At 39.6% G+C, this 26,737-nt stretch overlaps 1 protein-coding gene and 1 long non-coding RNA gene across 3 annotated transcripts in view; one reads left to right on the forward strand and one right to left on the reverse strand.

Moving 5' to 3' along the window:
* NIPAL2 (NIPA like domain containing 2) overlaps positions 1-12,684 on the reverse strand; it is a 35,256-nt gene extending 22,572 nt beyond the window's left edge. The window contains exons 1-4 of one of the 2 annotated variants that reach the window (XM_034422505.2): positions 12,470-12,684; positions 9,041-9,109; positions 7,399-7,570; positions 2,427-2,486 (exon numbers count right to left, since the gene is read on the reverse strand). In XM_034422505.2, the coding sequence (XP_034278396.2) occupies positions 2,427-2,486; positions 7,399-7,570; positions 9,041-9,109; positions 12,470-12,601 (433 nt within the window). In that variant the 5' untranslated portion in view covers positions 12,602-12,684. The remainder of the gene's footprint in view (positions 1-2,426; positions 2,487-7,398; positions 7,571-9,040; positions 9,110-12,469) is intronic. The other variant, XM_034422502.2, reaches the window with a different exon arrangement.
* Positions 1-25,073, forward strand: LOC117668536 (uncharacterized). Its single transcript, XR_015733425.1, has 3 exons — positions 1-449; positions 1,024-1,185; positions 24,859-25,073. It is a non-coding gene; the product is annotated as an uncharacterized LOC117668536 (long non-coding RNA).
* The last annotated feature ends 1,664 nt before the right edge of the window (positions 25,074-26,737 follow it).

The following is a 26,737-nucleotide window of genomic DNA, read 5'->3' on the forward strand; positions in this document are numbered from 1 at the left end:
TCTATAAAGTATTTATGTGCTTACGCAAATCTTCCTAATACTCATTCTCGTTGTCATGAAATTGCTAATGTTAATGGAATGCAGCCACATCGTTAAAAACCTCTGTGGCAGAGACACTCACAGAGATAAATCAGCACAGACTGCAGCTTCAAACTATGAGAAGCACCTAAAAGGAACCTGGTCAGCTGAAAAATAAATTCTCTGTGCATCTCATGAATCATCTATATATTCCAACTTTAGTGCAAATATCTACACAGAGACTATTCCACAGGCTGTATTACCTGCTTGTTCATTCGCATAGGAACTAAAAAACCAGCTTCCTCTAACATAACATTGCCTGGGAGGCTTGTAACCCCAAAACATCTGGAGAGCACCAGCTTGTCCAATCATTTCTTGCAATTTGTGCATAAAGGGGATACTTCACAGAAGATGAGGTTTCCATGAAGATGGTAAGTTTGGGCAGGAAAAAGCATGCAATTTGTTTCATTTTTAAAGAGGAAGTAGTGATGGGTAGTTGTGGCTTCTTAAAACTAACCCAAAAAATTCACGTGCCGCACCTATTATTCGTCTTTTGACCTATATTCTTGACATAATTATCAGTCAGGCTCCTATAGTTCCACCATCTGGATCAACCGCATCACAGTTGTCTTTTCCTACTTGCCTTTGGGTCATTGGAATTGACTCCAACCAAGATTAGAGTCAGATCCTTAAAGGTTACAAAGGCACTAAAAATATTTGCCCTTTATGAGCCCCGTGAGGTTTCTTTAAAATCAATGAATATATAAATTCTTGTCTGTTATTTTAAATGTATGGATGTTAATATATGTCATGGAGTTTATGGGTTAGATGCTTCTAATTTTATAATACTGTATGAAGTGATCATCAACTGTAATATGTTATTGCATTAATTGCCATTTTATTTTATATCCGTGCAATGCTTAATTATCAATGCATAATAAACAGAACTACTACCAGGACTAATAACATTTAGTTATGACCAACCTTGTTGAATTTAATGAAAAGTTTCTCCAGGGATCCTGCTTTCCACCCTAGTCAAGCAGATGCTCCCAACATGGTCATGATCAGGATTAGGAAGCAATAAGATACAGTAGAAAGTATCTAAAGTAGGGGACCTTGAGCAGAAGAAGGAAAGGCTGTCCTGGGGAGCTTCAATGCAATAAGGAAGTAAGTAGAATTGGACAAAATTTAAATTTAAATTAAACCTAATTTTATAAAACATTAAATAAGTGAAAATGTCACTCCCTGTATGTTTGGCAGTTTGGCCCTTCTCTTTGACAAGTTACTAGTTGACACCAACTTTTTGGAAAGGCTCTGAGGGACATGTTCACACTGTTTTTCAGGGTTAGCATTATCAATCAGAATACCCCTTGTGCCATTTTCATCATGTTCTTCTTAACAACTTTTGTTGAAAAGGGAAACGACTCAGCTACCAATGGGGAAACACAAAAGGGAGATGATTTTATCTAGCATAATGGGACATTCAAAGGCAGAAGCAGACCAATTGTACTTTCAACACTTTCTTTGCAAGCATCCTAATATCAGTTATTTTCTTACAGTGAATCTGGAGAATTTTACAGGCAGCCGTTATGACTCATACTCTTTAGGCATCAATTATCTGTGGTGGGTGTAAAATACACTATTTTTTGGTTTTGCTCACTTCTCATAGGCATGCCTCTGTATTATTTATTGGGCAAAAAATCTTGAACATATGCATACTTCCCAAGCGACATGAGCCATTCCTTTTAAAATAATTAGCTCACTTATCAGCAAAGTAATGAAGACATAAAATGTATGAATAAATCATAAAGTGTATATGTTTCACATATAGCTGACAGAAAATTCTCCATTCGTAATGGAGACCATCAGATGAAAACAAGATAACTTTTTTTTTTTTGCACAATTAGCTTCTGAATCTGATCCTGGAGTTTGTTCCTAAGAAGGAAAATCAATCAGAATGTCCCACTTAGAAATATAAACAGATGCTACAAAAAAGATTATTGTAATAAAGTTTGAGGCCCTCCGTCATCTTTAATATATTTGCAAATGACTGCTGTAATTTCAATGCCAAAAATAACATTGGAGTGTTAATTTATCTAAAAGAATAAAGATATTTGAAGGGAATAATTATTAATCAATTATACATTAATAAATTTATATTGATTAATATAAAATTGTTTGAGATGGTAAGAAAAGTTCAATTTATTACAAAGATTCACCAGCAAACGTTTATTAAAATACTTCTGTAAGTGACCAAGTTAGTACAAAAAGGGGGTGGAAACATCCATTTATATTAATTTTTAAATTGTGCTGAATTACAGTAAAGGTGATGTGTTTGCAAAGTTAATGTTTTCAGAATAAACAATACATCAACTAATAATTTGGCAATGATTGTTTATGGTACTTACCCAATATACTTTGAGATCTAAAATTCTCTTTCAGGAATAAGACAGCTATAACTGCACTACCTGGGGAAGAAATAATAATATTATGTAAGATAATATATATATTATATATATGCTGGGGTAGACCAGGTGTCTCGATAGAAAAACACTTAATGTCTCCCCTGGCTCAAGCTGATGAAGGGAGGAGAACTTGTGACTCAGAGGTTAATACAACTACCTAACATGCAGGCAGCCAAAGTTCGAATCCAAGTAAGGGTATGGCTAGCTGATGAGAGCTAAATAGCTTGAAATAGATCTGTACTAGTCTCCCTTTATTTCTTTATCAGTGAAATATATGTATGTATGTATGTATGCATGTATGTATGTATGTATGTATGTATGTATGTATGAATGTATATAATGTAATCAATCTTGATAAGTTATTTGGACAGTGCAATAGGCAAAGTTAATGGAGAAATTTGGGACACCTAAAATAAGTACCCAACATAGGTTGCCTAGGGGAAGGTTTAAAACTATAAGGCTCTATCAACTAAATCCTTTCAGCATTTGGCTAATGCAATAGGCCCGTGATGGCGAACCTATGGCACGCGTGCCACAGGTGGCACGCAGAGACCTCTCTGTGGACACACGAGCACTCGCCACAGCTCAGCTCCACCGCGCATGCGCACACGCCTCTAGACAGTCAGCTGATTTTTGGGTCCCTGCCGTGCATGTGCAGGGGCGGGGTGCATGTGGGAGACACGTGTGCATGGGCAGGGGGCGGGTGGAGCATGGGGGTTCACGTGCACATGCACGAGTGGGTGGGACACGCGTGGGGAGGTCGTGCGCACATTGCACTATGCACTATGGGTTATAAGTGCAGGGAGGCCTACTAGGCCCAAAATGGGGTGCGGAGGTTGCAGCGCGGCCCCCCACGGCCTGTTTTTGCTCCCAGGAGGCTGCATGGAGGCCTACTAGGCCCAAAATGGGGCACAGGGGAGCGCGGGGGGTGTGTCACGCACACATACACAGGGGGGCATGGGGCATGCGGGGTGCTGCGCATACATTGCATTGTGTCACTTTTGGCACGTGACAACAAAAAGGTTAGCCATCACTGCAATAGGCATTCTGGTCTGCCTTAGCCATGGTAAATTGCTTACTGTTCAGAACTTTTAAGTTTGAAGAAATAGGACAACATCTATAAAATTTCTTAAGGATATAGGATTCCTCCATTGTTTAGGAGCAGCGCAATGGGAATCAAGATGTTGGTCATGGCAACATAATCAAGGCCGCTCTATACACTTGTTTGTCAATGTACATAAAAAAGAAAGGTGCTGGGTTACATCTCCCCTGCAGATGCCACTGTTTGGGAGATTATGAAGGTAGCTTTAATTAGGAATTTTTATGGTGGCAAATTGCCAAAAACCCCTTTGTAGCTGGTGGTGTACAAATCGTAAATTAAAGAAAGAAAACTTTACTGCAGCCTCTGAAGCGTTCCAACTACTACTCCCCTATTAGTTCACTGAACACTTCTGATTTAAGTCTGCGGAGTGGAAACCACTGTGCAATTTTGCAGGATGGAGTGGCCATCAATGCATAAAAGTTCCAATTAACTTTTTCTTAATGCCTACAAAGTTCACAATATTTTGGTATTCAAATCCCATAGGAAAAGAGCGACAAAATCTTGGCAACCTTGTAAAACGTGGGCCGTTTCTAATAAACTTTTTAATTTTTCTTCCGTTTAGCTTTGGGGGTCTGTGCACACTGTGTTGCTGATCAAGGACGTAAAAGATCATCATAGTCAGGCTTTCAATCCATTTGTAATTCTGACACTGTTAAATTAAAGAGAGTAAAAATGAATAACCAGTGGAGAGATTTTGCTCGTACAAAGCAATAATCAACTAAGAAACTGGTGAAAAGAATTAATTATGTCCACTCAGATGGCTTCTTCAGAAAAAACCCTCGCCCTTTATCAAGCTCCTATTTTGATGCATTCCTCGTCTTCGCATCTATAATTTAAAGTGAGTCATGCTGAGGGAGCTGGATGAAAGTCAACTGACTGTGCTTGCCAAGGCAACATTTACATAGCATATTCATTCTCTTACACATTAATCTGTTCAGGACCATCGCAGTTTCTTTCTTTTCATCAGTTGCATATTACTATCGGGCTCATACCTGGCCACAGGTTCTAGTGTCACAGTAATATGACCTGTCTAATTCTGTGACTTAACTTCCTCTTCTACCCTACTTCTTGCAAATTATTCCAGCTACTGAAATTCAACTCCCTTTTAAATGTCCTGTAGTTGGTGACAAGCATCAGTCTGGTTATTACACTGCTAGATATCTCATGATGATGGTGGCAACTCACAGCATTTGTGTTTATAAGCATTGGGTAAATACTTGATGTAATTATAAGCACAGAGGAGACAAGCTTATTATGTAAGATCTCCCTGCAGGTAATTAGCACAGATAGAAAAAAATAATACCGCACTGTTATAACAAACTGTTGCATTTTATTTGTGTACTTGTACAGCAGCCAAACTCTCAAATATTATCACTTGCATCTTCCTAGGATTCTAATTTTTGTTTCAATCTGCTACAAGCTCTCACCAGGCTTTATATTAACTCTTTGGCAGTCGTTGGGAGATTATTTCTCATGATTTCTAGCAAGAAGGCTTTATATTCAGGCAATCTGCTTACTTCAGCTGTTCCTTTTTGAAAAAAAATATATCCAGCATATTTTATTTTGCCAATGACCCATAAAAATAGAAAACTGACTTGCTCTCAGGGGATTAAAAAGAGAAATAGCCACCTGCAAAAATGTGTGTTTTTAGTAGGAATTCTCTTTCCCCGGGAAATATAATTCCCCCACCTTTAAGTAATTTAAATATATTAGCTGTGAAGAACTACCGAGTTCTATATACAGATTAAAAAATGTGATCCTTTTGGAGATGCACTTAAAATATATATCTACTTAGATCATCACTTCATGTGAAACATTTAGGCTGACAGCTTTCGCAAGCAAAAAGTACTGGTATCCAAGCAACGTTAAACTACAGCAGAATGACAGAAAGGAGTGAATGTGGAGGGGAAACACTCCAGAATATAAATCACTATTCCCTTCAAGATCCACTCACATCATAATTGCAGTCTTGAATCTCAAATAGATCCCCCCAGCATGCAGGAGTTGGGGAACGGACTGAGTCCCAAATAGCCTCCGTATTGAAAACTATGTATTAGTGAGAAAGAAGCTATGATGAGCTTTTTCCTCAAAAGCGACCAATCTATGTGGAAAAATTTATATTGTGCTTTTGGAGAGCAGTTTAAAATGCGAAAATGCCTCAGCATTATACAGTGGTACAGTTCTGATGTAACTTATCAACTAGGCCCAAATCTTGTCTAAAGATGAGATGTCTCTAAAAATATCTGAAGTTTAAATGAGGTTATAGAACAAAATTTAATGACGTGAGTTATCAGCAAGGCTTATATGATCCTTAGGGTATGACTGTAAGAAACATACAAATCTGCTGTGACTGAATAATATAGAATTCCAGATGAAAGTAAAGAATTTACTACAACAAAGTAATCAGTTATCCTCTTCTCACTTACATTTCCCAAGAGGAAAAGATATATTTTCTCGGCTAGACATAATAGTTTGCCTTTGGCATTATTACAAAGAACATACGTATTCTAAGATCCCATGTAAGAAAATGTGTTTGTCCCTATGGAACTAAGGGATAATGAAACAGATCAATGTGTCATTCACTGTAGCATCTATACACACATTCACCATTCTTACATGTAATCCCTTCTTCATCTGGAAGAACAAGTAACTTTTATATGATTTTACTTTTCACAAAACTCTAAATCCATAACCCAAATTGACCATAGATTATTTTACCCCTTCAAGGAACAAACATCTGGATAGTCAGAAAGATTGGCAAGTTTATGGCTAAAACCATCCAACTGAAAACTTCTTAACTAGATCAGATTGGGGTCAACTGCGAAGGAGATTATTTTATTGGATTATTTTACTGAATATGTTTATATATTCAGCTATATTACTTTTACTCTATTTTGATGACATCTTATGATTTGATCATAAGATGTCATCAAAATAGAGTAAAAGTAATATATATTCGATTGCTCAGTAAACAATAAACTTAAACAATATAATCTAGATTATAGCAAAATACTGTGTGGTGGCAGTGAAAATTAGGCACCAACTAAAGCAAGATCTCCCATAGTTAAAACTCAGTTTGTTGACCATCTTGATGTTAGCCAATGTTTTTTTTTTCATTTTAAATAAATGCACTTTGGCTGTAATAATGTATTTTGAAATTTAAGATTTGGGAGTTTAACTAGCATCAGTCCTTATTTTCAGTAGCATCCTGAGTTGTTTCATCTTGTGTGGAACTGGTCACATGTACCAACCATGCACTGCTTCTGCTTTTACTGTTTCAGAGCAAAGACAGTATTCAGCGTGGCAGGAACAAGTTGACAACAGTAAGACATCTGCATGGAATTATTTTTTCTAGGACTGTCATTTGTCTGAAAAGTTCTGAGAACTGTCATGTGTGTGAGAACATTAATAGCAAACTCAATTTTCAGTGCTAGACAAAATGAGACCAACTAGTGTTTAGAGGAGCAGACCACAATGTCTGAGCAGGACAGTTCTATGACATAGCCACATGGTTTCTCAAGAACCTTAAAATAGTACTGTTTGGTACAAATGGAACAGAATATTTATAGCTCAGGGTTGAACTATGGGGTCCCTGGTACTGTCTGAGCATGGCTGTTTTCTTGTAAACATTTCATTACACAATTAGGTAATGTTATCAGTGCTAGAAAATCCCATTCCCTTCTAGAACTGATGATGTTATCTAGCTGGGTAACGAAATGTCTTCAACAAAACAACCAAGGCAGCAAGGGCCCCATAGTATTGTTTGGGTTCACTCTGACTAACACACATAAAGTGAAGGATAGGAAGTCTCACCACTGACAGCCACACTTCCTAAAGGAGCAACAACCATAACTGGAGCAAATCCATAGGCTGCGAAGTTCCCAATTTCTCCAATTCCCATAAATACAATTCCACACCACCAGAGTTTGCTTCTGTAACAAGGTTTCTGAATGACTTGTTGGGTCAACCGAAGATGAGAATATTTCTGAGAGTGAGATATGAGAATGAAAGATATGGATTAATAGATTAATGGTAAGTGAGCATTAATATGGTACTACAAATACTGCGGCTATTATATGAACCTTTGATCCCTAAATAAGAATTTATAGAACAAAAACACCAGGAATCAAAAGTTAGTATTCTGTGTCAGAAGTTTGTAATGCTTGGGTATTTTGGACTTTCAAGCAAAAATATTTCAGAAACTTTGAATATTTAAAGGGGTCTCACATCAATGCCAAGGTAAGTTTTTTAAGAAATCAGAAAGGAAGTTTCAGTAGTATGTTTGTTGCTTGAATAAGAAAAACATAGAATGGCTGGAGAATATAAATAAAAGGATTTATCAAAAAATTAAAGTGAATATTGGTTGTGTATGCCCATGAATATCAATTGAGAAAGGATCTTGACCCAGTAGAAATTTCCATTATCAACAACAGAGCTGTTTGCCTTTTCTCTTTCTCACCCAAAGCCACTTCTAGGTTTTCAACTTTTTTGTAAGACATTTCATTTGTATCTTGAAGTTGGCAATCAATTGCCAATCAATTGGCATCATGGGGGAAACAAAAAGTACAATTGAGACCTTTTAGAAGGATTGACTACCTTTCATTGATTCTCAAAATACAAATAATTGAGATTTGCTTTAACGTAAGAGTTGTTCCTATGATTTATTTCTTTAAATTTATGAATGTATAACTTCCCACTCCAAAATACAGGTGTAACTTTATAAAATACAGACATTAATTCCAAAAGATACATATAGCAGTGTTCTAATACATGGTTTTAATTTTATTACAAATGATTTTTATAAGCACTTCTTATTCTTATGGTTATAGTTCTACATTAAGATTTTTTTGCCCATGTATTGCCCACATATGTTTTGCATTGCACTTATGCATATTTACATAAATCAGAAAGAAGTATGGGCCATGTTTTACAAATTTATAAATAATATATGAATACATACTGTAACCACATTGCAATGATAATGTAGCTCAATACTACTTTATCTCGGAGCAACATTAACTAATACTAGACTTAGTCAATCTTAGTGAAATCAGTTACATTTAAGGCAGTGGTGGAATTCAAATTTTTCTACTACGGGTTCTGTGGGTGTGGCTTGGTGGGCATGGCAGGAGAAGGATACTACAAAATCCCCATTCCCTCCCCATTCCTGGGGGAAGGATATTGCAACATCTCCATTCCCACCCCACTCTGGGGCCAGCCAGAGGTGGTATTTGCTGGTTCTACAAAGTACTCAAAATTTCCGCTACTGGTTCTCCAGAACCTGTCAGAACCTGCTGAATAGCACCCTGATTTAACGTGTCATACCAACTTTATCTATTATTTTAAAAAGCCTGCTTTAAGTGTGACTAAATTCCAATTTCATCTAAGCCTAAGGCCTCCCTCACAGTCTATATACATAGTTCCACAGCTTGCAATACAATGAAGTTTTTCATACCTGCAGATTGAAGGAGATGCTGATAAAAATGTTTCCTGAGATTGCCAGTAAGATGCCAAAGAGCAAAGACTGAAAAATATACATATAATTAGTCAGTCAGATAAAATCCTCAAAATTTCCAGCATCTATTCTATTCCTATACAGGTAGTCCTCCATTTACAACAATTCATTTCGTGACTGTTCAAACTTACAATGGCACTGAAAAAAGTGACTTATGACCATTTTTCACACTTATGACCATTGCAGCATCCCTATAGTCATGTGATTTACATTCAGATGCTTGACAACTGACTTACATTTATGACAGTTGCAGTGTCCTGGAGTCATGTGATCTTCTTTGGAGGTGTTCTGCCCCAGCTACGGACCCCAAAGAACACAGCACACACAAAGTCTGTACCAAACTTAAATTTACTTAAATAACTCAGTCTCTTCCAAACAAAGGCTGTTAATAAACTTTAACAGCCTATAAGAAACCAAAAGATAGAGTAATCACAATCTTACTAAGGTTGGCAGAAAGCCCAGAAGCAATTTGCAGAGAATCCAGACCCGAAGGAGAATGAACTAAAGTTGTTCCCTACATATTGCTTCAGTTGGCGTTCCTCCTTAAATAGGCTAAAGGAGTGGTCAATTAGCCCCAAGCCTTACTCTTGAGGAGACCTCCTCCTGAGGAGCCACTCCTGCCTTTTGGCAGCTCTGTGAGCCCATGCATTGAGAAGAGGCTCCTCTTCTTCATCCTCTTCACTTGAAGGAGCTTCTGGAGGTTCTGAAGGCCCTGGCTGAATCCCTGCCTCTGGCACCACATCTTCTCCAGCCTCCTCATTGTCTGACTCGGGTGCCAGCTGCACAGACTGCTGGCGCAACACCACAGCAACCTCCTTGCTGTCAGAATCAGCTACAATCCGCACAGGCCGCTGTCGGGCCACAACAGGCTGCCTTCTGACAAGCAAAGGCAGTGGGGAAAACAGATTCACTCAACAACTGTGTTACTAACTTCAGAACTGCAATGATTCACTTAACAAATGTGGCGAGAAAAGTCATAAAATGGGGCACACCCACTTAACAAATTTCTCACTTAACATAAATTTTGGGCTCAATTGTGGTCATAAGCTGAGGACTACCTGCACTTCTATTCTTTTGTAAAATCATTTACAATTTTAAAATTGTAAATGATTTTAAAATTTTAAAATTGTAAATGATTTAAAAATTTTAAAATTTTGATTTTTAAATCTTTCTTAGGTCACGTTATTCTATAAATTGGCTTGGGAAGACTCACAAGTGACTTTAAGTTTTAAACATACTCTGGGTTGGTACTAAAATATCCAGTGCTCTTAAGACTACACGTGTGTGTGTGTGTGTGTGTGTGTGTGTGTGTGTGTGTGTGTGTGTATCTGTCTGCCTATCTGTCATATCAGAAAGCTTTATCTGTCCCTAAAAAGGACAGAACTTGGGTATGGAATATAATTCCAAATAATTATTCCAAGAACTGCGTTTACTCTCTGGAATAAAGTGTCAGAAGGCACATGCCAGTAAGGAAAGGATGTTTCCTGACTTGTACATACTCATTTGGATAAAAATCAAATCGCAACTGACTGAAAATCAGGCTGCAGCTATTGAAAAATCTTATGGCCTGAAACTATGGTTGAATAAAAAGGGAAAGAGGTAAACAGGTAAAAATGGTTAATATGCAGTATAGATTGTTTTGTTTTTTTTAAATGTGCCTTAAGGCAGGGGCCTCCAACCCTCAATCCATGGACCGGCACCAGTCCGCAGTATGTCAGCAACTGGGCTGCGCAAACAAGTAAAGCCCCATCTTCAGGATGCAGGCAGCACAGAAAACTATGCCTCCTCCGGTCCATGGCAAAATCTTTCTCTGTGGTGCCTGGTGCCCAAAAGGCTGGAGCCACTGCCTTAAGTCTTCAGAAGACCAAGCAGAAACATTCAAAGTTACATTATTGTAGATTAAACTTCTGTAAATAGTTTTTAAAAAACTGCTTAACCTCTTCTGAAATAACCCTGAATTTTCAAAAGAGAAAAGTTGGCTTTTATTTCCATGATGCAAAACAGGAGTATGAATTGGACAATGAATATGAACCAATTTTTTAACAGCACAAAAAATACTGAATGACTGAATCTCATCTCAATAGATGCAGTAACAACAAACCCACCTCCCTCCATTCCCCACTTGAAGATAATCATTACAACAGAACATAACAAAAGTAATTTTTAAAACCAGGCTTAAACTGGAATGTTAAAACAATAAACAACAGGAGGTTACCACTCAGTTCCCTAAAAGGTCTTTTCCAACTCTATGGAAGACTATATTTTGCTATGGAAGACATCTGGCAAATTTAAGCCCAGTTATAGTAGGAAAGCATTAAAGATCTGCCTTATCCCTCATTAAAATGACAGTTGGTCATTAACACCAAAGCTCATACTAAAAAATAAATTTTAAAACCATGCTTAAACTGGAATGTTAAAACAATAAACAACAGATAGATTTTCCCTACGATAATTTACCCAGTCCTCGATTAAAAATGGACATTCTCCAGTTCAGGAGCTCCCAAAAGAACTCCTCCCTGTTTACCTTTAAGATTTTCCGCAAATTTGGATTAAAAAGCATGTTGGTAAATTGTCATTTTATGTATCATTTTAATTTTTTTATTGATGTAATGCATGTTGTCTTTTTCTACAAACAGTGATGCTTAATCCTCAATAGACATGCTTAACAAACAGCAGCAAACTCCTTTCGGTTCCTTTAATTATAATGGTGCCTGGATTCAAATTCGAAATAAGAACTCAGACATGTTCAAAATATGGGATGGGGAGGTGGAGCGAAGAACAGGATCTGATTGGTAAAGTATACTGTGTTTATTTGAGCACCTAGCAATGGTCCTAAATCACAGGAGGAGAAATGTGAACTGGGCACTGAAGAGAGACACAGCACAGTGTAAAGTTACCCCATTTTAATCCCCAGTCTAAAATCCCTGCACTGCAGCAATGAGTAGGAACCTTATTTAGACTCAGACATGGAGAATCCTTCAAAGGGAGCAGATTCTTGGTGCCCACATCCATGCAGTTTCCAGCAGCTTTACAACTTGTCCTGATTTTCTGTTCCAAGCGGAGCCCATCTGGGTTAGAGACTGTCCTCTGTCCGAGGCTATTCTCACCTTACTTGAAGAAAGGCTTTAATGGCTCTTACTTCAGAGTAGATCTCTAAGCCAATATTTCTCAAACTCGGCTACTTTAAGACTGGGGACTTCAAATCCCAGAATTCTTCAGCCAGCAGCATTCCCCAGTATGCTGCCTGGGGAATTCTGGGAGTTGAAGTCCACCCGTCTGAAAGTTGCTGAAGTTGAGAAACGCTGCTCTAAACTAGCCCCTGAGAGAGGGCGAGAGGAAGCCCTCCATACCAGCCTCTCTTCTCCTTACCTGTTCGTTTTCAAAATACCAGCCTTGAGAAAGAAACTCACGCCTGCTCGCCCTCCCTCCCAGAGTGGTGTTTTGGAGAAAGTGAGACGATCCCATAGTCTCCCCCGCTTCTCCGGCGCTCTTCAGCTGCATGAACGCCCCAAGCGACGCTGGGAGCCGAAGAAACCGGTTTTTAAGCCCAGGTGAACTTCCTGGGGCCGGAGCGCTGGGCGATGGGAAGGGCTCTTGCCTTCGTGGGCCGGATGTTTTCACAGCAGGTGTTTGTACGTGGGGTGGGGTTGACCCAAAAGAGAACCGGGGACTGGAAAGGGAGTGAATCGGGAAGAAGGCAGAATGCCAGCAAAGCGAGACGAGACGCTTTGCTGCAGCAGAAAATGTTTGTTTTGGCAGGTGAAGTTTACTAATCTTTGAATAGCTACATAGGATAAACCTCTTTGACTTGTAGGTAGATACAGATACAGATTAACAGGGTTGGAAGGGATCTTGTAGGTCATCTAGTCCAACCCCCCCAGCAGACCCCACCTACACCATTTTTGATAGATGACAGTCCAGTCTCTTCTTGAAAACTTCTAGCTGTCCATTGGTTGATTGTTCTCACTGTCAGAAAACTACTCTTTATTTCCAGGTTGAATCTCTCCTTGTTCAGTTTCCATCCATTATTCCTTGTCTGGCCTTCAGGTGCCTTGGAAAATAGCTTGACTCCCCTCCTCTGTGGCAGCCCCTCAAATATTGGAACACTGCTCTCATGTCTCCCCTGGTCCTTCTCTTCACTAGACTAGCCATGCCCAGTTCCTTTATGTTTTAGCCTCCAGTCCCCAAATCATCTTGGTTGCTCTTCTCGCACTGTTTCCAGAGTCTCAACATCTTTTTTATAGTGTGGTGACCAAAACTGGATGCAGGTGTGGTCTTACTAAGGTTTTATAGAGTGGTATTAGTACCTCACTTGATCTTGTCCTGCAAGTCTCTCCTAAAAAGATTCACGCTAGAAAGATCTTAACTATAACCCTTTCCTGTTTTGGCTACTGTTGAAAGCAAGCTGCTGAGGGAATGGAGTGGTTCATTTCAGATAGCTGTAGCGTGGTGGACCCAAGGGGTTATAATATATACTTTCCTGCCAGAGCCCTTTAAAAGTGGAGCAATGCTGCAAATACAAGTTGGAAAAATGGAGACACCTTCTGGTACAAATTAGTTCAGCATATGTGCCTCTGGGAGTTGAAATCCATGCATCTTAAAATTGCTGAGATTAGGAAATGTCTGTTCTGACCTGTGACTGACATACTGCAAGTGCAGCTTTATCTGTTCTGCTCTTCCATCTGACCTTCCCATGGTATGGCACCATGTGTTGGAGTGAGTTGGGAGATTTGTCAACACATGATGTGTTTGTGGGCATGGAGTGGTAAAGCAAGTGTGATGCTTCTGCATTGCAGTGATTTACATCTTATATGGGATCTATATATGGGACTGTCACTGACCACTTCCTTCAGCACCCTAACACTGCCTCAGCACTCATTCAGAATTTGCCAGTGGTCAGATAGGCTGTGGAATTGCCTGCCCCAGTTTCTTACTCCTCCCTTTGGGGAACTTTTGGGTGGACTGTATATTGGGGTCATATAAGAACTTCACATTCCTCTTAACATTACAATTCATTCATTTCAGCAGTGCTGATCATTCCTATTTAGTATACTATGTTGAACAGAGTTATAGAAGCTTGGGTGAGTTTATTTATTTATTTATTAATCATATTTCTATGCCGTCCACTCTCCGAGGACTCTGGGCGGCTTACACCAAAGACAGTATACTAAATAGCATATTGCCTCCAACAATCCGGGTCCTCATTTTACCCACCTTGGAAGGCTGAGTTAGCTTTGAGCCGGTGAGATTTGATCCGCTGATCTGCTGAATTAGCAGTCAGCTGAAGTTGTTCAAACCCAGTGCACAATTCACAACACTACAATTAAATTGGGTCTTGGTGTCATCCAATCCAAGAAGACGTGATACAATAGGAATCCCTGAATGGCTACATATGGAATTTTTTCAGACAACATTTTTTCAGAATTTGGTCAAGGAGGATAGGAGCAGATGCTTAATAAATAGCTGTGGGCCTGCAGAATGGTAGTTCTGTCATTAGGAAATTAGCTATAATTGGGGAACAAAGATTAGAGGGAGAAAAATGCCAGTAACATTTAGAAAAGAATGCCATTTCTTTGAGCCTTGAGGTGTTTTAATACTGCCCATATCCCATGGCTACAAAGCAGCTGCCCTTTGCTTACATTGGGGCACAGGGAGACCATATTGTCAGGCAAAACTCTTTGATTGAATAATGAGATTGGCAGCCAATCTTTGCTCTCCTCCAGGCTTGGTTATTATTACTGGGCAAGAGTCCCAGAAACACAAGCCATCCAGCCATAATAATAGCGGCAGTCTCTTTTAATGCATCTCAGCTCATTGACTGTGAGAAAAAACTCATGGCTCCTTTGGCAGGAAGCACTTGTATTACTGCTGAGAAATATTTATAACCATAATTAGAAGGGGAAGTATGAGGAAAGAGAGCAAATGCAAGGAAATGCATCGATGTGGTGTGATTTAAGCAGTTGAGCTACGCACGGGATAGCAAGGGTTTTCTCCATGAATACCTGAATGCATGTAATAAATGCAAAAAAAAAAATTGTGATGGCTGGAGAGTAGAATGGGAACTGGAGTAAATTTAAAAAAGAAAGTTGAAATACCTGTTTGGTTAGATTCTTCATGGTTCATATTGTATTACTGCTGCAGAGGTTACAAATAGGAAATATAGGAAAACTCCGCATACAAATATTGTAGCTATTTGCTGTCTAAACTGTGTAAATCTGTGTCAAATTGCAAACCAGTGGAGACAGCCTCATTTGTAAATGGAATCTATTTTGCATTACCTTACAAAAAGGTTTACAATCGATAAATGAGACGAGACAGCAAAAATCCACAATAGTATCACAACAGCCATCTCTTTCCATGTTTGTTTTCTGCATTTGTCCAACATATTTGAAACACATTCTCTTCATGTCTTGAATGATGAAGCTATTGTGACAGAGATTAGGGTTGGTAATAAAATGAGGAAATTATAGATTTTTCACATTCTGAATAATGCAAAACAATAAAACATCAAGTGATTAAACCTGTAATCCGGTATATATTTATCTGGGAGACATCCCCATCAAATTCATTGGGGTACAATTATATATTTTATTTATTCTTTTTATGAATAACTCAAGTCAGTGAACATACCTAATACTTCTTCCTCCTCCTATTTTCCCCCCACCAACAACTATGGGTTGAGTTGGGCTGAGAGACAGTGACCGGTCCAAAGTCACACAGCCGACTTTCAGGCCTAAGGCGGGAATAAAACTCACAGTTTCTAGCCTGGTGCTTTAATCACTAGACCAAGCTAGCTCTAAAATAAAACATAAAATTCTCAGTTCTGTGTAGAGTTGCATGGAGGTAACCTCCCACTGAACTGTGCCCCCCACCCCCCGTAATAGGCATGCAATCACTTTTTTCAAATGTGTATGTTACCTGTGGAGCTGAACAGTTATTATGTGGGTTTTATTATTCCTATAGTATACTACAGCATCCAAAGTATACACCATGCATACTTCTTCACTTAAGAGCTCGCCAAACATAGCTATGTAAAGTGAGCAGCTTGTTTACAATAAACCACTATACTAGTAGGGACTCCATGCTATCAAATTAGAGAGAAATCAGTATTATAGTAAACAGAGGTCAAAGATCAAACCCACAATTTCATATAAAATTCCAGTCCATGTACACAAAATATTACAATTTTTAAAAGGTCCAAGTCACAAGACCATCAACTATTCTTAAAGATAATCAAAAGCAGGATGGAGTAAAGGAAGTGAAATTTAAATGTAATTTTAATCCAGAATTTAATGCAAGGAACAATCATATAATGGACCTCTTTCAGACCTTGACAGCTGACTGTCAAACAAGCTCTTTTGTTAAACGGCTAACTCTTTTCTTATTCAAACAATGTCTTTAGAATGTCAGTTGTGATAATATTAACATAACCCCAAACTTTTGATCTCCTTATCTGGTGATGTGAGATTGAGTTCTTGTTTGTTTGTTTGTGTATATATTATATATATATATATATATATATGGGGAGAGCTACCAATTACATATAAGCTGTAATATTCTGTTTGGTCTTTTTCATCTATGAAAAATCAAGGGCTAATTGAGCTGTAACTGCAAAGCCACTGTCATTTTGCTTGGCTATGCTGTATGTCATACTGCAAGTAAAGGAATATAAATTATGATTCTTATGTACTGAACATGTCTTTGAACACCGAAACTAGATGTCAGAGAAAAGATTAGGCTTAAAGGAAGATTTTTCATATTGACTTCTCTACATGGTAGACATGTTTATTAATAAACAAATTCTGGGGCTTTGATCTGATCTGAAATTATGCCAGTCCTAAATTCTGTCTTTACATAATGTATAGCATTATGATACGGCTGGCACAAATTACATAATTCATGCCATTTGCTTGATGATGTCATGACACATAGGACAACATTGTAATTTCTTCTGTTTGCCTCTTTGTTCACATATAACATGAAGCCTTAATGTGTGGTTTCTTTGTACTGGACTTAGCATTACATTCAAATTCATATGGTTTAAGGTTATTGGTCCACTAGGCAATATTGATTTGCTTGACAAAGTGATTAAAAACCTGGAATAGCATTGTGTATTAATGGAGTCACTGGTTCCTGAATTATGTTAAGATATCTGTTTAATAATCATCCATGGCAGAGAAGAGATTTGAAACATTTAATACAATTTGGTGCAATTTTATTCTCTTTATTCTGATTCATTTTAAATAAGCACTATCTCTTAAATCATGAAATATTCAAAAAAAAATCCATTGGAGCAGACCTACCTGATCTGTTTTGTATTTTATATCTTATTATTGGTCACGTGTGTATGGGATCCAGGACTATTCATGCAATCCTAAATTGTAGAATCACATAATATAAACATGGTAAGGGGCCTGGAAGATACCTAGTTCATCTTTCTGCCCAGAGTGGGATCCCACTATTTACAGCATCCAAGAGATTGTTTAAATCCCTTCAGTGAGGGAGATTCATCATTTCCTGAGGCAGGCTGATTCCTTATTGAAGTAGAACAGGGGTCTGCAACCTTAAACATTCAAAGAGCCATTTGGACCCGTTTCCCACAGAAAAGAAAACACCGGGAGCCACAAAACCCTTCCCGTGCCTGACTATTTCTTGAGCGGCCACAAAACTAGCATATGTAGTTGAATTAAACATTCTGTTTTCTTCTGAAACTTTTCTTTTCTTGGATTTATCCATGGTTGGCCTACCGGGGGTTGAAAAGCTCAATAAATTGCATGCCAGCGGATGTTGCACATTGGCGGTTGTGACACATATTTTGAGTGACAAGGAGCCACAGCAGAGAGATGAAAGAGCCACATGCAGCTCCAGAGCCGCAGGTTGCTGACCCCTGAACTAGAATTAAGGAGAAATTTCCTGACAGTGAGGACAATCAACAAGTAGAATGGCTTGCCTTCAGAGATTGTGGGTATTCCATTACTGGAGGTTTTTAAGAAGAGACTGGTCAGCCACCTGTCTGAAATGGTATAAGGTCTACTGCTTGAGCAGGAGGTTGGATTAGAAGCAGGGGTGAAATGCTCCCGGTTCGGACCGGCTCGGGCGAGTAGGTAGCGATGGCGGCGGGCAGTTCAGAGAACTGGTAGCAAAAATCCCTGCCCCTGCCCCCCATGCCCAGCTGAGCCGGGCGATCATCAGAGGCTTTTTTTCTTTTAAATGCCTCTGACGATCCAAGCTCTGACGATCCCAGCTGAGTTGCCTGCCAATCAGGCAACTCAGCTTGGATCGTCAGAGCCATTTAAAAGTTTTTTCTTTTAAATGGCTCTGACGATCCAAGCTGAGTTGCCTGATCCGTTTTTTAAAAACCCTCTGACGATCAGGCAACTCAGCTGGGATCGTCAGAGCCTTTTGAAAGCATTTTTTTACATGGTTTTACATGTAAAAAATGGTTTTAAAAGTAAAAAAAAAATTGGCCACGCCCACCCAGTCACCTTACCCCCCCCCCGCACTAAGCGGTAGTAACAGAACCGGTAGTAACAAATTTTAGATTTCACCACTGATTAGAAGGCTTCCAAGGTCCCCTCCAACTCTGATATTCTATGATATTCTATGAACAACTCTCATTTGTTAGGAAGTTCATCCTGATGTCCAAACAAAATCTACTTCCTTGTAATTGAAATCCAATTTGTTTTCTGGAACAACTCTACAATTCTGCCCTGTCTTCTCCATGACATCACTTCAGGTACTTGAACATGCGATCATGTCTTCCACAGTTTTCTTCAAGTTAAATATATCCAGAGCCTGAAACCATTCCTTCCAGGTCCCTTACCTTCTCGGTTCTTCTTCTCTGGACATGGTCCACTTTGCTAATGTTCTTTCTAAAATACAGTGCCCAGAATTGGACACAATACTCTAGGTGTGGTTTAAATAATGCAGCACAGAGAGGAATGGTAATGTTTATTGATCTTGACTGCAGCTGTAAAAAAAAAGTGGATGCTGTCCTAGGCTGCATCATATTGTTGGCTCATGTTCAGCTTATGATACACTCACATCCTGTTTCCATGTGCAGGAAGGCTCTATCCCACATCTGTTGCCTTTTTCCTACCCAGAGTAGCAATTTAGCATTTGTTGCTGTTGAAATCCATCTTCCTGGTTTCTGCCAATGTTTCAGCTTGTCAAGATTCTCCTGACCCTGATGCTGTCTTCTGAAGTCTTTGCCATCTCCCAATGTTCCTGTCATCTGCACGTTTGCATCTCGTATTTTTCTAAATCCACATCCAAGTCATTTTTAAATATGTTGAACATAAGCCTTGCATAACAAATTCTTCTTAACTTTGTTACTTGTTATTCGTTTTACCATTTTAGTTGCATGTTCCCATGAAAGTTCTGTGGACAAGTACAATGTTTGTTTTTCATACAAATCATATGAGTTTGTTTCAGCGGTAATCTGAAATGTTATAGATTGGCCCCAGGTTTGGAAAGGCTGGCATTCAGCTCCAGATAATTTGACATCCTTGTTCGGTGCAGCAATCCCTGTGTTTGCTTTCAGAAAAATAAATCCACTGTATAATTTGTCCCTTCAGTACCCATAAATGCAGTAAATGGCATTTTTATAAAAGGAAGGATGGTTGATCATGGCAAATGATGGGCATGATTATAGCTGAAGCATCTAGCAATGCTTAGCTATATCTCATTGTAAAGGTGTGAATGTAATCCTTGACTTACAACAATACCCTGTTTCCCCTAAAATAAGACATCCCCTGATAATAAGCCCAATCGGGCTTTTGAGCTATGCACTAAAATAAGCACCCCCCCCGAAAATAAACCCTCCCCGAAAATATTTAAATGCATGTGCAGCCGGTCCCCGCCATTTCCTCTGGTTTTCTCCACGCATCCCAAAATAATAAGACCTCCCCCAAAATAAGGCCAAACGCTTATTTCGGGGTTCAAAAAAATATAAGACGGGTTCTTATTTTCGGGGAAACATGGTAGTTTGGACCAGAATTTTGGTTGCTAAACAAAGCAGTTGTTAAGTAAGTCGTGCCCAATTTGGGCTGGATGTGGCCTGCCGGGTGCTTAGATCTGGCCTGTGGGGCCACCTTGAAAACAGTGAAGGACCGGCGCACGGTGCCTCTGATTGCTGGTTTTTAAAAATCAAAATACATGCAAGGTCAACTAAATTGTATCTGTAGTAATAATAAGCAAAGACTTAGAGATGAAAGAAGTCTTAAAGGTCATCTATATCAACCTGCTACTCAGCACAGGAATCACAAGAGCAGTGTTTCTCAACCTTGGTAACCTCAAGAAGGTGGCTGGGGAATTTTTAGTCATTCCTGCATGTATTTTGAATTTTGAAAAAAGATGAAATAATAGATCCTGGAGTAAAAAACAGGAGCCTTGGGAAACCTGGAAGTCCCCAAATATTTTAAGAAATCTAGTTTGCCAGTGCCAATCGATGTAAGCTTGCAGTACATGACTAACATAAAAATTGACAGTGAGAGCTAAAGCAATAACATTTCTGAGAAATCTCCCTATGGGGCACATTTTTGGAAGTGTGCATGGGCAGCTGTTTCCCTTCCCCACTGCTGCTTCCTGCCTCATAGACAGGATTACCTACACCTCAAATTAATTTTAGCTTGGCTGGTGCAACTGCATTGTTTTTCCTCCCTTTTTTGAATTGAAGAATGAGAGAATGGAATGGAATGGAATGGAATGGAATGGAATGGAATAGAATAGAATAGAATAGAATAGAATAGAATAGAATAGAATAGAATAGAATAGAATAGAATAGAATAGAATAGAATAGAATTCTTTATTGGCCAAGTGTGATTGGACACACAAGGAATTTGTCTTGGTGCATATGCTCTCAGTGTACATAAAAGAAAAGATACATTTGTCAAGAATCATAAGGTACAGCACTTAATGATAGTCATAGGGTACAAATAAGCAATCAAATCATATTAGGAAACAGTTAATATAAATCGTAAGGATACCAGCAACAAGGTTACAGTCATACAGTCATAAGTGGAAGGAGATGGATGGTGGGAATGATGAGAAGACTAATAGTAGTGCAGACTTAGTAAATAGTTTGACAGTGTTGAGGGAATTATTTGTTTAGCAGAGTGATGGCATTTGGGAAAAAACTATTCTTGTGTCTAGTTGTTCTGGTGTGCAATGCTTTATAGCAGTGATGGCTAACCTTTTTGCCATCGCGTGCCAGGAGAGGGGGGGCGGGGGAGGGTCACGCGCGCACGTGCCCACGTGCATGTGTGCGCAACCCCCTCCCCCTCCCCCCCACTCCTGGCACATGATGGCCTGGTAGGCCCGTTTTTCTTTCTTACCTGGTTCCAGATCCTCTCTGTGTATCTGGGAACGGTGAAAACAGCCTTTCCCACTCCCTTGGAGGCCCTACGGAAGCTCAAAGGGCCCATTTCCCCACTCCCGGTGGGACAGGAAGTGACTTTTTTCCTGTCCCCAGCTTCCAGAACCTCTCTAGGAGTCTCTAGGAGCCTCTCTAGGAGTCTGTAGGAGCCTCTCTAGGAGTCTCTGGAGGCTGGGGACAAGAAAAAACGTCACTTCCTCTCCCACCGGGAGTGGGGAAATGGGCCCTTTGAGCCTCCGTAGGGCCTCCAAGGAAGTGGGAAAGGCTGTTTTCGCCGTTCCCAGATACACAGAGAGGATCTGGAGCCAGGTAAGAAAAAAAAACGGGCCTTCCCCACCCACCCCAGGCCCTCCAGAGGCAGGAAACAGCCTGTTTCCCTACTTCTGGTGGGCCCAGAAGGCCCGAAAATCAGCTGGCCGGCGCACGCATGCGCCCCAGATCTGAGCTGGCGTGCCCACTAATATGGCTCCGCGTGCCACCTTTGGCACGCGTGCCATAGGTTCACCATCACGGCTCTATAGCGTCGTTTTGAGGGTAGGAGTTGAAACAGTTTACGTCCCGGATGCAAGGGGTTTATAAATATTTCACAGCCCTCCTTTTGACTCGTGCAGTATGCAGGTCCTCAATGGAAGGCAGGTTGGTAGCAATTGTTTTTTCTGCAGTTCTAATTATCCTCTGAAGTCTGTGTCTGTCTTGTTGGGTTGCAGAACCAAACCAGACAGTTATAGAGGTGCAGATGACAGACTTAATAATTCCTCTGTAGAACTGTAAATGAGTTGAATCCAATGAATTCAGAGTCTGCACACTTAAGAGGTTTTTCAGACCAAACCCCTGGCAAATCAATCAAGACTGATCAGAAAATAATGCAGATACAGATTATCTATGCAGCAGGTTATTGAGACATGAAGAAAAAAAAACCCTATTTTACTTCACCAGTCAGGTCATATCCTCACACATTTCTAATGACAGTTTTAGCTTTTTGTTGTTATAATTCTAAAAACAAATTTGTACTTTGGTGTTGTCTGCCATTGCTATTCCAACCTCCTTCTACTGCAAACATCTAATCTACAGAGCATATCTCCCTAAACAGAATCCTTGCACGCAGAATACTGGGATGCTAAAAATAGCTTAGTTTTTGCAGAAGAAAGCCAGATGCCAGGCATGCAAATATAAGCCATATTATCTACCCTGGTGGTTTTCCAACAAACTTCCCGCAGGGACCTTTCCTGCACTGATTTTTTTTCCCCCTTTACTAAGTCACCACCCATACGTTTGCCACTGAATTCCTGTGTGCTGTGGGGATTCTCAGATGTCCTCTACAATGAATCTCAATTTGCACAGTGCAAAAACCAGCCATGTTGTGTTCGTCTCTTTGAAACACAAACCTGCGACTGGGTTTTACATAAATGCAAGAAACTGGGTGGGAAAGAAGCTATGTGTGACACTGGGGTGGCATTTCAAGAGTATGGCAAACTGTTTGCCAGGCCAATAATGAAAGGAATAAAAGAAAACAGAATGAAGTCCTACTTAACAAACGGGTTTTAGAAAGGATTGCATTCACCAGTTCTACAGTTCCTCCAAACCTGGAATCTCCAACCTTGGCAACTTTAAGACTTGTGGACTTCAACTCCCAGAGTTCCTCAGCCAGCAGCTGGCTGAGGAACTCTGGGAGTTGAAGTCCACAAGTCTTAAAGTTGCCAAGGTTGGAGACCCCTGCTCCAAACAGCTTCTTGCAATAGTCAAGCTGGAATATAAGGATGGTACATGTGTAATTGTCATCAATGATCACAGTGGGTACACATGTTAACTGTGCAAATGCCAACTAGCTGAGATCAGGGCCAGTTTAAGAATTTGGGGTCCAAAGGAACAGATGGTTTGGAAGACACCTCATCTTATCCCACCATCACACTCCGCTCTAGAGTAACATTGCAGATGGATTCCAGCCAAACAAGAGGTTAAAATGATGGAATCAAAATGGAATACCCACAGAGTCTGAAGTAGAATTTAAAGACATAGCTGGAAAAAATATATTGGGGTTAAAATTTTAGAACTTCTAATTTAGAAAAACACATTTTTCTTTTTAGAGAAAGAGAGGGTAACAAGAAAATAGTTTATTTTATAAATTGTTTCCTTTGTTTTCTGCTTTTTACAATTCTGTAAAACTCTTGTCACAACTGCCTCTAACCTCATCTTTTACAAAGAACAACAAAATCCATTATCTGCTTCTAAAAACAGTATCTTAGGCAGCTCCTTCCTATCCTCTATTTTCTGTCCCTTGGCCAATGAGGACCTGTCCTCTTCATCCATAGCTGTTCAGCTTTCAGAAGAATCTTTTGGTGAAGAATCTTTTGGAACCAGGAAAGGTGAATATTTGTATCTCCCTCCCTAGCACTACCTTGGATAATGAAATGTCTGCAAGAAAACTACTAAACTCAGAGAGCACCAAGGATCTCTAACCTTTGGTCTAATCCAGGGGTCAGCAACCCACGGCTCTGGAGCCGCATGTGGCTCTTTCATCCCTCTGCTGTGGCTCACGGTCACTCAAAATATGCGTCACAACTGCCAATGTGCGACACCCACCGACGTGCAATTTATTAAGCTTTTCAATCCCTGGCAGACCAATCATGGATAAATCCAAGAAAATAAAAGTTTCAGAAGAAAACATATATATGCTAGTCCTGTGGCCACTCAGGAAATGGCTCAGGGTACGGGAAGAGTTTTGTGGCTCCCTGAGTTTCCTTTTCTGTGGAAAACGGGTCAAAATGGCTCTCTGAATGTTTAAGGTTGCCGACCCCTGGTCTAATCTAAGGCCAAAAATTTGGTGTCCTCTACATCACTCTTTTTACATAATCCTGTACCCACTATCAAGCATGGCAGTTGCTGATCATCCTGGGATTTGAAGTTGGTATGCACATCTGGAAGTCACCAAGGTTTGGAAACATTGAAATAAAAAGTTTGTTTTCTAAAGGGAGACACTACCTGAATAGAAACACACTTTGCTTAATTCAAAAGGACACATGCAGAGCACAAAAACACTCATATCCCACACAAGGTTTTGGTTAAAATTGTTACTGAAGCATTTTTGAAAATGATCGGTATATAAAATATATTTTCCAGAAATGTCATGTGAAATTTGCCTGCTTTCTGTGGGGAGGTCAGTTTTTTTCGTGTTGTGAATTCGATTCTATGTTTAGAATATACAGGACATTCCTTATCATATTTATTATGTTTTCAACATATTCTAGCAATTTGAAAGTTGAAAGGTCAGTGCCTTGTCATCAGGAACTGATCTTTCTTTTTGAAAATAACATTTTTGCCATCTGTATTAAAAGTTATTTTATATACAGTATTTAGAGATTGTCTTCTGTTTCTTTTCCTGCAGGGATCAATGTGCTGGAAAGAGAAATAAAAACAGCCCAATTTGAAATCAAGCTGTACTAGACAAAGAAGCTGATTAATGATGGAAGAGATTTATGGGGATTTCAATCAGGGAGGGTTATGGGTGTAACACATGAAGATGACTTGACTTGGTGGTTATGGATAATCTTGTTCCATGTCCAGTTTTCACACATATGGAATAAATGGAATCCACCCCTATTCAAAGTCCCCCGGGCTTTCTTCTGCTTTGTAGTTTACTCTTATGAGATTCTTGTTTCTAAGGGAGTATAATCCCACCACATATGTATGACACGGTGGGGGTTTGGCAATGCCACTTTCCAGCTGATTGAAAATAGTTTGGGGTGCATGCAGAATTCCCATAAATCCAGCTCAAAATCCAGCTCTGGTTCCATAAAAGAGGCAAAGCTGGGTGAATCCAGGAATTCTTTATCATAGATTTTAAAAATCACAATTACGAAGTATAAAAGGTAAAGGCTCCCTTTGCACATACAGTATGTGCTCGTTATTCCGGACTCTAGGGGTGCTCATCTCCATTTCAAAGCCAAAGAGCCAGCGCTGTCCGAAGACATCTTCGTAGTCATGTGACCGGCATGACTAAACACCAAAGGCACACGGAACGCTGTTATCTTTCCACCAAAGGTGGTCCCTATTTTTCTACTTGCATTTTTTGTGTCTTTCGAACTGCTAGGTTGGCAGAAGCTGGGACAAGTAACAGGAGCTCACTCCATTACGTGGCACTAGAGATTCAAACCACTGAACTGCTGACCTTTCGATCGACAAGCTCAGCATCTTAGCCACTGAGCCACCACATCCCCCCATTACAAAGTATAGTATATAGTTATTAAAGACAGTTATTTTCCTCCCCAAAGAGTGATGAATATTATTATCTGTACAGAGGATAGAGATTCAACAACCAGATCTTTAAAATCTGCTGATGTATCATGCAAGAATCTGTCTCAAAATGCCTTATCATTTGGACAAAACTTCAAAAGAGTGATTATAGAATTGCCTATCACCTTGGTGCCTTCCTATACTGGTTGGAGCTGCACAGGTAATCCTCAACTTACAACCATTCATTTAATGACCATTCGAAGTTATAACAGCACTGAAAAAAGGGCATTGTGACCATTTTTCAGATGATGAACTTCATGGTCACATGATCAAAATTCGGACACTTGGCAACTGGTATGTATTTATGATGGTTGCAGTTTCCCAGGGTCATATGATCATCTTTTGGGACCATCTGACAAACAGTGTCTATGGGGAAGGCAGATTCACTTAACAATCGTGTTACTAATTTAACAACTGCAGTGATTCATTTAACAAGCGTGACAAGAAAGGTCGTAAAAATTCATTTAACAATTGTCTTGCTTAGGAATGGAAATTTGGGGCTCAGATGTGTTGTAAATTGAGGTCTACCTATAGTCTAAACAAGAGTGGGGGAGGGTCTTTACATGAGAAATGAGAAGGAGGAAGTTATTGTTTTATTATGCAGTTTTCTTCTACCCCAACACCAGTACTGGAAATGGATACCAAGCTGGATATACACATTACTTAAAGCAGAGTTGGCCATTTTTTGGTGGCCAGAAGCCACATTTCACATTTGGGGAGAGTCTACAGCTATCTTGAGTTGTGTAGTGATGTAAAATAGGCAGGGCTATGTCCGAATTATCATATTTTTAAAAATGTTTTTGTAGGGAGGAAGATTTGAAACAAAATGAAAGCTAATTGGGGTTTTTTTCATTAGTTCTTTCTGCATGGCTTTTTCTGCAAAATATTGTAGATGAGTTCAGTGAGATGAGGAGCAAGTGTGCATGTCAGGGTAATGAAGATTTAAAGCTGACCAGCCACTGTAAGGCTGT

Source organism: Pantherophis guttatus, chromosome 3 (genome assembly GCF_059756535.1).
Source record: "Pantherophis guttatus breed Tessera chromosome 3, ASM5975653v1, whole genome shotgun sequence".
Taxonomy (NCBI): Eukaryota; Metazoa; Chordata; class Lepidosauria; order Squamata; family Colubridae; genus Pantherophis; species Pantherophis guttatus.